Source organism: Bos indicus x Bos taurus, chromosome 6, assembly GCF_003369695.1.
Source record: "Bos indicus x Bos taurus breed Angus x Brahman F1 hybrid chromosome 6, Bos_hybrid_MaternalHap_v2.0, whole genome shotgun sequence".
Lineage (NCBI taxonomy): Eukaryota > Metazoa > Chordata > Mammalia > Artiodactyla > Bovidae > Bos > Bos indicus x Bos taurus.
In genome coordinates this window covers 37687395-37699737 of record NC_040081.1, presented here as the reverse complement: position 1 = coordinate 37699737, position 12343 = coordinate 37687395, and the positions used below count along the sequence as shown (strand labels likewise).

At 34.7% G+C, this 12343-nt stretch overlaps 1 protein-coding gene across 12 annotated transcripts in view; it reads left to right on the top strand.

Annotated features, from left to right (window-relative positions):
• The window catches only part of LCORL (ligand dependent nuclear receptor corepressor like), a 179102-nt gene that overhangs the window by 46362 nt on the left and 120397 nt on the right, over positions 1-12343 (top strand). For all 12 annotated transcript variants that reach the window (XM_027544121.1, XM_027544132.1, XM_027544123.1 and 9 more), the window contains one exon: positions 4386-4451. In XM_027544121.1, the coding sequence (XP_027399922.1) occupies positions 4386-4451 (66 nt within the window). Of the gene's footprint in view, positions 1-4385; positions 4452-12343 lie in introns of those variants that run through there.

Sequence of the window (12343 nt, the reverse complement as noted above, 5' to 3'; positions counted from 1 at the left end):
ATCAAGTACAAAAGAAATTTACATACCAGGCTCATTAGTGACCATAGATGCCAAAATTTGAAAAGGCTAATCAAGAAACCAGCAAATATATCTCATGATAATGTTGGATTTTCCCAAGAATGGGAGTTTTATTCAATGTAATTCACTGTATCACTATATTAAGAGATTTAAGAAAGAATGACATGGTTATTTCAATAAATTCAAAATAAATTTGGTGAAAAGTGAAAGTGTCATTTACTCAGTCATGTCCAACTCTTTGCGACCCCATGGACTGTGGTCTACAAGGCTCCTTTGTCCATGAAATTCTTCAGGCAAGAATACTGGAATGAGTTGCTATTTGCTTCTCCAGGGGATCTTCCTGACCCAGGAATCAAACCCAGATCTCATGCATTGCAGGTAAATTCTTTACTGTCTGAGCCACCAGGAAAGTCATAGATTTTAAGAATTTAATTTGGAAAGTGAAAGTGTTAGTTTCTCAGTCATGTCCAGCTCTTTGCAACCCTATGGACTGTAGCTCGCCAGGCTCCTCTGTTCATCAAATTCTTCAGGCAAGAATACTGGGGTGGGTTGCCATTCCCTTCTCTAGGGGATCTTCCTGACCCAGGGATCAAACCCTGGTCTCCTGCATTGTAGGCAGATTCTTTACCATCTATAGGTAAAGTCAAATTTGGTACTCACCTGTAAAAAATGAGAAAGAAAGAAATTTTGTCATTTGTGACAAGGTGGATGGACTTAGAAGGTATTGTGGTTTGTGAAATGAATCAGACAGAGCAAGACAAATACTGTATCTTTTCACTTATAAATGAAATCTAAAAACTAAAACTAATTTAATTGATCACTGACAAATATAGCAAAACAGAAACAGACTTACAGATAGAACAAACTAGTAGTTACCAGAGGGAAGAGGAGTGAAAGAATGGGCAAAGTATGTGAAAGGGATTGAGAGGTACAGACTACTAGGTATGAAATAAATAAGTTATAGGATTGTAATCTACGGCACAAGGAATATAGTCAGTATTTTATAATAGCTTTATATGGAGTGTAGCCTATAAAAATACTGAATTACTGTGTTATATACCTGGAATACAATATTTTAAATCAAATATAAACTGATTGATTGATTTGATAAAATTCAGTATCTTTGCATGGCAGGAAAACCCTCCTAGCAAGCTAGACATGGAATGAACTTCCTTAGTGTGATAAGCAGTATTTCTATTAAAACAACAAACATACTTATTAATAATAAAACTTGGAATGCTTTCCCATTTGGATTGGGTGTAAGTCAACAATGCTCACTGCCACCACCAATTTTCAACATCATATTGAGGTCCTAGATAAGACAGTGAAGCAAGAGCCAGAAAAAAAAAATCTGTAAGGATTAAAAAAGAAAAAAAAAACAAAACCTACCATTATCTATCTAAAAGATGCTTGCTCCTTGGAAGAAAGGTTATGACCAACCTAGATAGCATATTGAAAAGCAGAGACATTACTTTGCCAACAAAGGTCCGTCTAGTCAAGGCTACGGTTTTTCCATTGGTCATATATGGATGTGAGAGTTGGACTGTGAAGAAGGCTGAGCACCGAAGAATTGATGCTTTTGAACTGTGGTGTTGGAGAAGACTCTTGAGAGTCCCTTGGACTACAAGGAGATCCAACCAGTCCATTCTGAAGGAGATCAGCCCTGGGATTTCTTTGGAAGGAATGATGCTAAAGCTGAAACTCCAGTACTTTGAGCACCTCATGCGAAGAGTTGACTCATTGGAAAAGACTCTGATGCTGGGAGGGATTGGGGGCAAGAGGAGAAGGGGACGACAGAGGATGAGATGGCTGGATGGCATCACTGACTCGATGGACATGAGTCTGAGTGAACTCTGGGAGTTGGTGATGGACAGGGAGGCCTGGCGTGCTGCAATTCATGGGGTCGCAAAGAGTCGGACACGACTGAGCGAGTGAACTGAACTCACCATTATCTATAGATGATATATTTGTGTATGTAGAGCAGTAGTCATGTATGAATGGAAGAGTTGGACTATAAAGAAAGCTGAGTACCGAAGAATTGATGCTTTTGAACTGTGGTGTTGGAGGAGACTCTTGAGAGTCCCTTGGACTGCGAGGAGCTCAAACCAGTCAATCCTAATCAGCCCTGAATATTCATTGGAAGGACTGATGTTGAAGTTGAAACTCCAATACTTTGGCCACCTGTTGTGAAGAACTGACTCATTGGAAAAGACCCTGATGCTGGGAAGGGTTGAAGGCAGGAGAAGAAGGGGATGGCAGAGGATGAGATGACTGGATGGCATCACTGACTCAATGGACATGAGTTTGAGTAAACTCTGGGAGTTGGTGATGGACAGGGAAGCCTGGCATGCTGTGCAGTCCATGGGGTCGCAAAGAGTCGGACACGGCTGAGCGACTGAGCTGAACTGAAGAGCATTTCCAGATAAATTATTATAATTAGAGTTCAGCAATGTCTTCAGATGCAGTCAATATACAAACATCAATTGTGTTTCTATAAGCACACAAAAAAACAAAACTTTTAAACTAAAGGTATCATTTAATTTAGCACCAATCCTATGCAATATGAATAAATCTTAGCAGGCTATATGTATAAGACCTTGGTCTTATCTTTTGAAGAGTTGGGAAACCTAGTAGAACAGGAATGTAAGTCCCTGTTTGCTTTCTTTTCAGACTTAAATCTAGGAAATAGTCATTGTTTAAATTCAGTATGCTTATCTAGGGAGCGCCTATACAGTTTGTCCAAAATACCACAGAATAGTATCCTAAAGTAGTTGTTTGCAGTATTACTTTTGGAGTAAATTGATCACAGAAAATGAATATCTTGTTAATAGAGATTTGGGGGTTGTTTCATCTGAATCTTTGTCTAATAGTAAGTCTTTTCTGTAAGCATTCTTGAAAGCATTCTTGGGAGTTCATTCACTTTTCTACCTGAACTTTCCACTGTGGGAACTAGCTCTGAATCATTTCACAGAAATTTTATTAAAGTACGTATTTACCAAGTATCATGGTAGCTACCTACCTTATTTGGTAAAATTTAAGACATTAGTTCTAAGATGCATTGTTTCTTCATAGTCTACTAAATTAAACAATGTTGTCACTTTTTGACTGACATCATTGATTTTAACATGCATCTTGATTATAGAGGTTTTTGTTTTTTAAAAACATTTTATGATTTATGAAACATTCCTATAGAAATATTTCTACTGTTTTATAGTTTAAAAATAACTACATAGAAAATCTACTTTATAGTTCATTTTTCAGGTCTATCATACTGTGTTTAGTTTTTTTCCTTCATAATTTAAACATCCTTAAAGTAGTTACTTTTCTTGTTTTCCCAGTTATTTTGCCATCCTGCCCATTTTCCTCTGGATGTCTTATAGTTTGTCAGTAACCTTCTTAATACTGAATATGATACAGACTTCAAAAAGAAAATTATAAAATCTTAGTATATTCAGAAAGTAGTATACTCTATGAATTCATGAACTAGAGTTTTGTTAATAAGATTTTCAGTAATTTTTTCCTTAAAACGAGGCAAGATTGTTTTTTAATTTTTGCAAGTAGGTTTAAATTGTAAGAATTTAAATTGTACGTTTAAACTTTTCCCTTAAAAAAAGGCAGAATTGTTTTATTTTGTGTAAGTAGGTTTAAATTGTAAGAAATTGCAAGAATTTCTCCCTATTGACACTCATTTACTCACTTATAAAATTGAAGTTAAAGATGCTACTTTTTAAAAAGTTAACATTTTTTCGTAACCAGTATAAACAGGATTGTAATTCATGTATTTTCCAATTATTCTTTTCCTCTCTACAAAGTCATTGCAAAACAAACCTGCCCATTATTTTAACCTGGGAATGTTTCAAAATGACAAAGAAGTTTACTTGTTTTAGAAGTGAATATTTACATTTGAATATTTATATACATACATATTTTTACAGTCGTAATTCCTGGTAGTGATTGTGTGACTTTTTACTGTTTTACATATTCCCAGTTCAGGTTAATTCATCTAAAGGGAAAATGACACCTCATAGTATGTTAAAATTATCAGATTCATGTAGAGTGTGGCTTCCCAGGTGGCACAGTGGTAAAGAATCCACCTGCCATTGCAGGAGACACAAGAGACATGGGTTTGATCCCTAGGTTGGAAAAATCGCCCTAGAGTAAGAAATGGCAACTCACTGTAGTATTCTTGCCTGGAAAATTCCATGGAGAGAGGAGTCTGGTGGGCTACTGTCCAATAGAGTCACAGAATCAGATGTAACTGAGCGTGTGCGCATTCACACACACACACACACACATTCACTCTCACGTAGAGTGTATGGATAAGCTTTTTTAGTAGCTAATATACTTTTCTCTCTTTAATAACACAGGTTTTGAGAGTATTTTAGAAGGGCTTTATGGACCACGGCTACGAAGAGACCTCAGTTTATTTGAAGGTAATACTTCTTAAATTTTATTTTAAAATTTTAATCTTCAGTTCATTTTACAAGTGAAAAATAGTTTTTTTATACTAGCTTTATATTAAAATGAATTTGTGATCTTGTTTAATTAGAAAATACTTTAAAATAAATGAGCCAAATATTATTTCTGTTATTACATAATGTTATTAATATTGTAACTTTAGTACGCTATTTTAGTACAAAATAGAAAACAAAGCTTGGTTTTTAGCTTAATGATAAAATTTAACTTTTGTTATTTTAAACATTATGTTCCCTGACTTATTCTTAAAGAGAACTCAAAGGGGTTGAATTAGATGAATATCTCTTATTACTTATGATATAGGCAGCCTGGAACTCAGATTGTTACTCTGAGATATCCTGCTGTGTGTGTTCAGAGTTTTAATACTGTTTGTTGTTTATTATAGGCTTCTCTTCCAAACACTTGAGCAGAAATCCTGGTAGAAAATTTTGATCTATGCTATAATTGCTGTGATATAGTTTAGTTTTTTTATTTCTTGCCTGGAAACAGAGCATTATGAGAGGACATTTTTGTAGACCTTGAAATTTTATAGTATAGCTCATTCACAAAATGGGCAATGTTAGTGTAGATTTTCTTGTTCGGTTTTGATATAATTCTTTCTGAATCTCTTACCTGTTCAGTTTTATATGCTAACTCTGTTACCTTCTGTTCTCCTGGTACTTCCCATTCTACAAAGACCCAAGGTATTTTGTGCAAATAAATCTTTTGAGTTGAGGGAGAGATAGTGATGTTAGGAGCAATCAAAAGTTTCCACTCATCCTCTGTCTCTCTCTCTCATTTTTTTATGCTGAGCAGAATAATTTAATTATGAACCATAGAGCTGAAATCTGTATCAAAGACCATTTGTGCCAACCACCATGTTCAGTCAGATGAATGATACCCATGCAGAACATGACTTTTAGGATGAAGACTGAAAACTGCCTGTTCTAGTGTTTTTTTGTTGTTGTTGTTGTTCTAGTGTTTTATTATTCTTATGGCTAAAACCTTTTTCTATCTTTATTCATTTCTTATTTCATTTATCATAGTTTAATACTGCATTAAATATTTTTACCTGATGTATTATTTATAAGCAAAACTGGTTTTATTTTCACTTATTTTTCTGAGCATATAAATGAAGAAAGGAAAAAAATCTTAAAAAGCAAATATTTAACATATGTTTGGTATTTCTTCAACCTTTCTTTTTAAACCTGCTGTCCTTGTTCAGATCAGAAACAGCATTATACTTAATTGCCTACTGATAACCCAAGATGCAACTTGTAACTTTTAAGCGTCTTGCTTCCCGAATTTTAATTTATCTTTATATAATTACATAGGTATATATTTATGTTCCTTCGGAAATTAGTTGTTTAGTGTATAAAGGGCAGAATGTCCTAATGAAATAAAGTCTTGTATTTTGTTTTAGACTAGTATTTCCTTAGTATACAAGTAACCCATGTTCATTTTTAGAAATTAGAAAATACAAATAAATCTTAAATATACTCTTAGTTCCACAACCCCATAGATAACCTTTAACATTTGTATATAAATTTTAAATATGTTTGGAAGTAATTATTCCTCTATTAAAGTAGTTCATACTGTGTGTACAGTGTGTATAGGTTTTTGTGCTTACTGACTTTGCTCACTAGTATATCATTTAGATACATGAAGTTCTGTGTCATCATTAATGGCAGAAAAATATTACATCGTATATCTGTGATAATTAATTCGGAGAATTATACCATCCCATTTTTTCTTTTAATTCTGGCAGATCTTGTACTTTATATCCTCTTTTGTGCTTTTTTTGATGGCAGGATTTATAAAATTAACTAAGCTGTGGAACTCAGTCTTTCTCAAACACAGGCACATACTGATGTTGCCTTCTTCCAGGTTTCTTAGGTAAAAATCTTCCTTCTTTTCTTTGCATTTTTGAATTCTTAAAAAAAAAAAAAAAGGCTTCTAATCAAAGTTGCAGACTTAAGAGGGATGATACTAATTATAGTAATAAATTTATATGTGTGCAAGGGTAAAGAAAGACAGCCGTATTATATCTTGAAGGAAAGTTACAACAGTGCTATCAAAGTGTAGAAGAGCCTTTGAAAAGGTTTGTGGAAGCTATCCACTATAGACGTCTCCAGTTTTTTTCTTATCCTCTTCTTAAATGTTTGCTTTCTTTGTTCTTATCATTGTTTAAAATGGCTTAATATTTAGATGTTAGGATTACCAAGTGTAGATATTTCTCGTTATACAAATCTGTATTCAAGAGACACATTAGATGAGTGTATGTTTTTATCTAAATTATTGGAAATCTGAACTTTTGTTATTCATTGTCCAAAACACAGGTATCAGATTAATTGGTTAGCATGGGATCCTTATATATTACTCTAAATTATTTTTTGTTATTAAATGCATAGTATTTTTAGTTTGTAATACATTTAAGTTAAATAGACTGCATTGCCAATTTGCTACTATTTTGTGGAAAAATATGTTCTAAATTTCATACTGCTACCTTAAAAGTCAACTCTGGTATACAGTATGTTTTTAATGTAAAGGTTTTTATCCTATATATTTGTATATTGAGGAGTTCATATTTTATTTCTTGAAATCTGTTCAGAGTTGCCTCCAAATTGAATGGTTTTGAAAGAAACTTTTGCGTGTTCTAATTTTTAATTTGTTGAAAACAGAGGTTCTAACTTTGTCTTCTTTGATCTCTTCTCACAACTTTTTGTCCTTCTGAGGAAAATATAACTGTTTTTTGGAGTCAAGTCTCCAAAGAAACTTTGAATATTGTGAATTTTTTTGTACCCCTTGAGAAGTTCCCTATACTCTATGCCTCTTTTCTGCCAACCCAAAACTCACTTGTTCTGCTGTCACATGACTTCTAAGCAGAAATTTACCCTTATTTTCTGCCTTAGTCCTTTCTCATGTCTTACCAGGAAACTAGTTTCTTTCATATTGATTTAAGATCGTCTGATTTACTTGCCCTGACTATGGATATTTACTAATATATGAGGAGAGTACAGTGGGCATGTGTAAAGTGGCTGATAGATCCCTTTGGTTTTTCTCTAGCTGTGCCCACATTTCAAAGAGAAATTATATCCGAGGTATGAAAGTGATTGTATGTTGGCTGGATCCAGCTTATTGTTTTTGAATGGCCTGTGAGCTAAGAATGGTTTTTATGTTTCTAAATAGTTGAAAAAAATCAAAAGAAGATTTAATATTTTGTGACATGTGGAAGCTATATGAAGTTCAAATTGAATGTCCAGTTAGTACAGTTTTATTGGGAACACCCCCTCTCATTTGTTGACATATTGTCTGTGGCTACTTTTGTACTTCAACAGTAGTTGAATGGTTCAACTCTATGACCTCCACAACCTAAAATATATTCTCTGGCTGTTTATAGTAAAGGTTTGCTAATCCATGACTTATAACATTGACCAGCATTTAATATTTTTGGCTTAATATCCTTTTCTCCCCCTAACTGTTAGCACTATGATGATTGAGCAAACAAAACTACCTTTTAGATTTATTGGGTAACATATTTTGAATACTTATTTTGTGTTAGAAACTGGGATGAGCAGTGAGGAAAGAAAAATTAATACATAGGATCTCTGCCTACTAGGAACTCATAACCTAGTATTAAATAAAAAATGAATAGTTTTGTAATACGAATTGATGATTATTTATATTAAACCAGAGAACCTAATACTATTTTATAGTTAGTTATATAAGCTATAGTAGCTTTTCTCAGTGTGTTCACAAAGACTTATCCAACTGTACAGGCATACCTCAGAGGTATTGCCAGTTCAGTTCCAGACCACTGCAGTAAAGAAGAGTAACAATAGAGTGAGTCTCATGAAATTTTGGTTTCCCAGTGCATGTAAACTTTTTGTTTTTTACAGTTGTGTTTACACTATACCGTAGTCTACTGGGTGCAATAACATTATGTCTAAAAAGACAGTGTGACTTTGTTAAAAAATACTTTATTGCTAAAATGTGCTAACCATCTCTTGAACTTTTTGCAAGTCATAATTGTTTTGCTGGTAGAGGATCTTGCATGGATGTTTATGGCTGCTGACTGATCAAGGTGGTGGTTGCTGTGGTGATATCTTAAAATAACAATGAAGTCTGCCACATTGATTGTCTCTTCCTTTCACAATTTGTATCATTCATTGCTATTTGATAGCCTATTACTCACAATAGAACTTCTTTCAAAATTGGAGTCAGTCCTCTCAAAACCTGCCATTGCTTTATCAGCTAAGTTTATATGATATTCTAAATCTTTTGTTGCCATTTCAACAATCTTCTGAGCATCTTCACTAGTAAATGCCATCTCAGAAACCACTTTCTTTGCTTATTCATGAGAAGCACCTTCTTCTTATGCTAAAGAAGTTTTATCATGAGTTTGTAATGACTCAGTCACATTTTCACATTTCACTTCTAATTCCAATTCTCTTGCCGTTTCCACCACATCTGCAGCTACTTTCTCCACTGAAGTCTGGAACCCTTCAAAGTCATCCATGAGGGTTGGAATCAGCTGCTTCAAAACTCCTGTTAATGTTGATATTTTGACCTCTCCCCTTGAATCATTGATGTTTTTCATGGCAAATGGTGAATCCTTTTAAAAAATTTTCAGTTTACTTTGCCCAGATCCATCAGAGGAATCACTGTCTGTGGCAACTATAACTTGATGAAACGTTTTTCTTAAATAATAAGAATTGAAAGTGGAAATGATTCCTGATCCATGAGCTGCAGAATGGTTATTGTATTAGCAGATGAGAACAACATAACTCTCATTGTATACCTCCATCGGAGCTCTTGCATGATCAGACACATTATCAATGAGCAGTCACGTTTACGGTTTGAAAGGAATTTTTTTATTCTGAGTAGTAGATCTCAACAGTGAGCTTAAATCCAGTAAAGCATGTTGTCAACAGATGTACTGTCATCCAAGCTTTGTTGTCCCATTTATAGAGCACAGTTTGGGTTTAGGATACTTAGTATTTTGGGGATGGTAAATGAGCATTGGCTTCAGCTTCAGGTTATCAGCATCAGTTGCCCCTAACAAGAGTCAGTCTGTCCTTTGAAGCTTTGAGGTCATGCATTGACTTCCTTCTTTAGCTATGAAAGTCCTAGATGGCATCTTCTTCCAATATGAGGCTGTTTCATCTATATTTAAAATCCTATTGTTTACTGTGACCATCTTCATTCATTGTCTTAGGTAGATTTTCTGGTAAGCTTGCTGTAGCTTCTACATCAGCGCTGTTGCTTCACCTTGTACTCTGATGTTATGCAGATGTCTGCCTTCCTTAAACGTCATGAACCAATCTCTGCTGCTTCAGACTTCTGTGTCTTCTTCACCTCTCTCATCTTCATTGAATTGAAGGGAATTAGGGCCTTGCTCTGGATTAGGCTTTGGCTTAAGGGAATGTCTTTGGTTTTGGTTTAAGGATACCCACTCTAGTATTCTTGGGCTTCCCTTGTTGCTGAGCTGGTAAAGAATCTGCTTGCAATGTGGGAGACCTGGGTTCGATCCCTGGGTTGAGAAGGAGAAGGGAAAGGCTACCCACTCCAGTATTCTGGCCTGGAGGATTCCATGGACTATACAGTCCAAGGGGTCACAAAGAATCGGACATGACGGAGTGACTTTACTTCTCTAAGGGAATATTGTGGCAGGCTATCCAGACCACTAGAATTTTCTTTATATTAGAAATAAGACTGTTCTGGTTTCTTATCATTTATGTGTTTACTTTTATTTTCCATTAAGAACTTTTTCTTTGCATTCACAAATTGGCTGTTTGGCATACGTGGCCCAGCCTTCAGCTATCTCAACTTTATGCTTTCCTCACTAAGCTTAATCATTTCTAGCTCTTGATTTTAAAGCGAGAGACTTTAAAGACTTAAAATCCTCGTTTCACTTGAACTTTTAGAGGTCATTGTAGGGTTATTAACTGGCCTGATTTCAATATTGTTGTGTTTCAGGGAATAAGGCCCAATGAGAGGGAGACAGATTGAGGACAGGCTATCTGGTGGTATAGTCAGAACACACACATGAAGAATATACAGTGGAAAAAAAGACAGTCTCTTCTGCAAGTGGTATTGGGAAAGTTGGACAGCTGCATGTAAATCAGTGACGTTAGAACATATCCTCACACCATACACAAAAATAAAGTCAATTTGGCTTAAATACTTAAATATGAGAAATAATACCATAAAACTCCTAGAAAAGAACATACACAAAACATTCTCTGACATAAATCGTACTGTTTTCTTAGGCCAGTCTCCCAAGGCAATAGAAATAAAAGCAAAAATAAACAAATGGGGCTTAATCAAACTTAAAAACTTTTGTACAACAAAAGAAACCATAAGCAAAACGAAAAGACACCCTACAGAGTGGGAGAAAATATTTGCAAATTATGTGACCAACAAGGGCTTAATCTCCAAAATATACACACATCTCATATGACTCAACAACAACAACAAACCAGATAACCCAATTGAAAAATGGGTAGTAGACCTAAAGAGACATTTCTACAAAGAAGACATGCAGATGGCCAAAAGACACATGAGAAGATGCAAGTCTGCAAATAACAAATGCTGGAGAGGGAGTGGAGAAAAGAGAACCTTGTTCCTCTGTTGGTGGGAATGTAAGCCGATACAACCACTACGGAGAACAGTATGGAGGTTCCTCAAAAAAATAAAAATGAAGTTACCACATGAGCCTGTATCTTACTCCTGAGCATAACATTTAGACAAAACTATAATTCAAAAGGATACACGCAACAGTGTGTTCATAGCGGCACTATTCACAATAGCCAAAACACAGAAGCAACCTAAGTGTCCATTGACAGATGAATGCATAAAGAAGATGTGGTATATATACACAATGGAATAGTACTTAAGTCATAAAAAGAATGAAATAATGCCATTGCAACAACATGGATGTGCTTAGAGATTATCATAAGTGAAATAAACAGAAATACAAATACTTACGTAAATCAGAAAAACAAATATAACGTGATATCATTTATATGTGGAATCTCAAATATGATACAAATGAACTCATATATGAAACAGAAACAGACTCACAGACATAGGGAACAGACTTGTGGTTGCCAAGAGGAAGTGGGTGGGGAGGGATAGATTGGGAGTTTTGAGGTTAGCAGATACAAACCGCTGTGTATAGAATGGATAAACAGTAAGATCCTATTGTATAGCACAATATATAAAATGTCTTGTGATTAAATCATAATGGTAAAGAATATAAACAATATGTGTATATATATAACTGAATAACTTTGTTGTACAACAGAAATTAACAGAACATTGTAAGTTAATTACACTTCAATAAAATAAAGAACACACATAGAACATTGATTGATTAAATTTGCCATTTTATATCAGCTCAGTTCTTGGCACCCCAAAGCAATTATAATAGTTAAAAGATCACTGATCACAGGTGACCATAGCAAATATAATAATGAAAAAGTTTGAAATGTGAGAATTACAAAAATGTGTGACACAAAGACTCAAAGTGAATAAATGCTCTTGGAAAAAAATGGCACTGATTGACTTGCTCAGCACAGTGTTGCCACAGACCTTCAGTTTGTAAAAAAAAAAAAAAAAAAGTGTAGGATCTGTGAAGTACAATAAAGTAGAACAAAATAATAAAACTGTCTTTTCCAGATGTGCCACAGTTTGCTTATCCATTCACCTATTTGAAAGACTTCCTTATCACTTCCTAGGTTTGGCAATCATGATTAAGCCTGCTCTGAACATGTGTGTGCAAGTTTTTGTGTGGACATACATTTTCAACTCATTTGGATAAATACCTAGGAGCATGATCACTAGATCCTTTGGACAGAGTATGTCA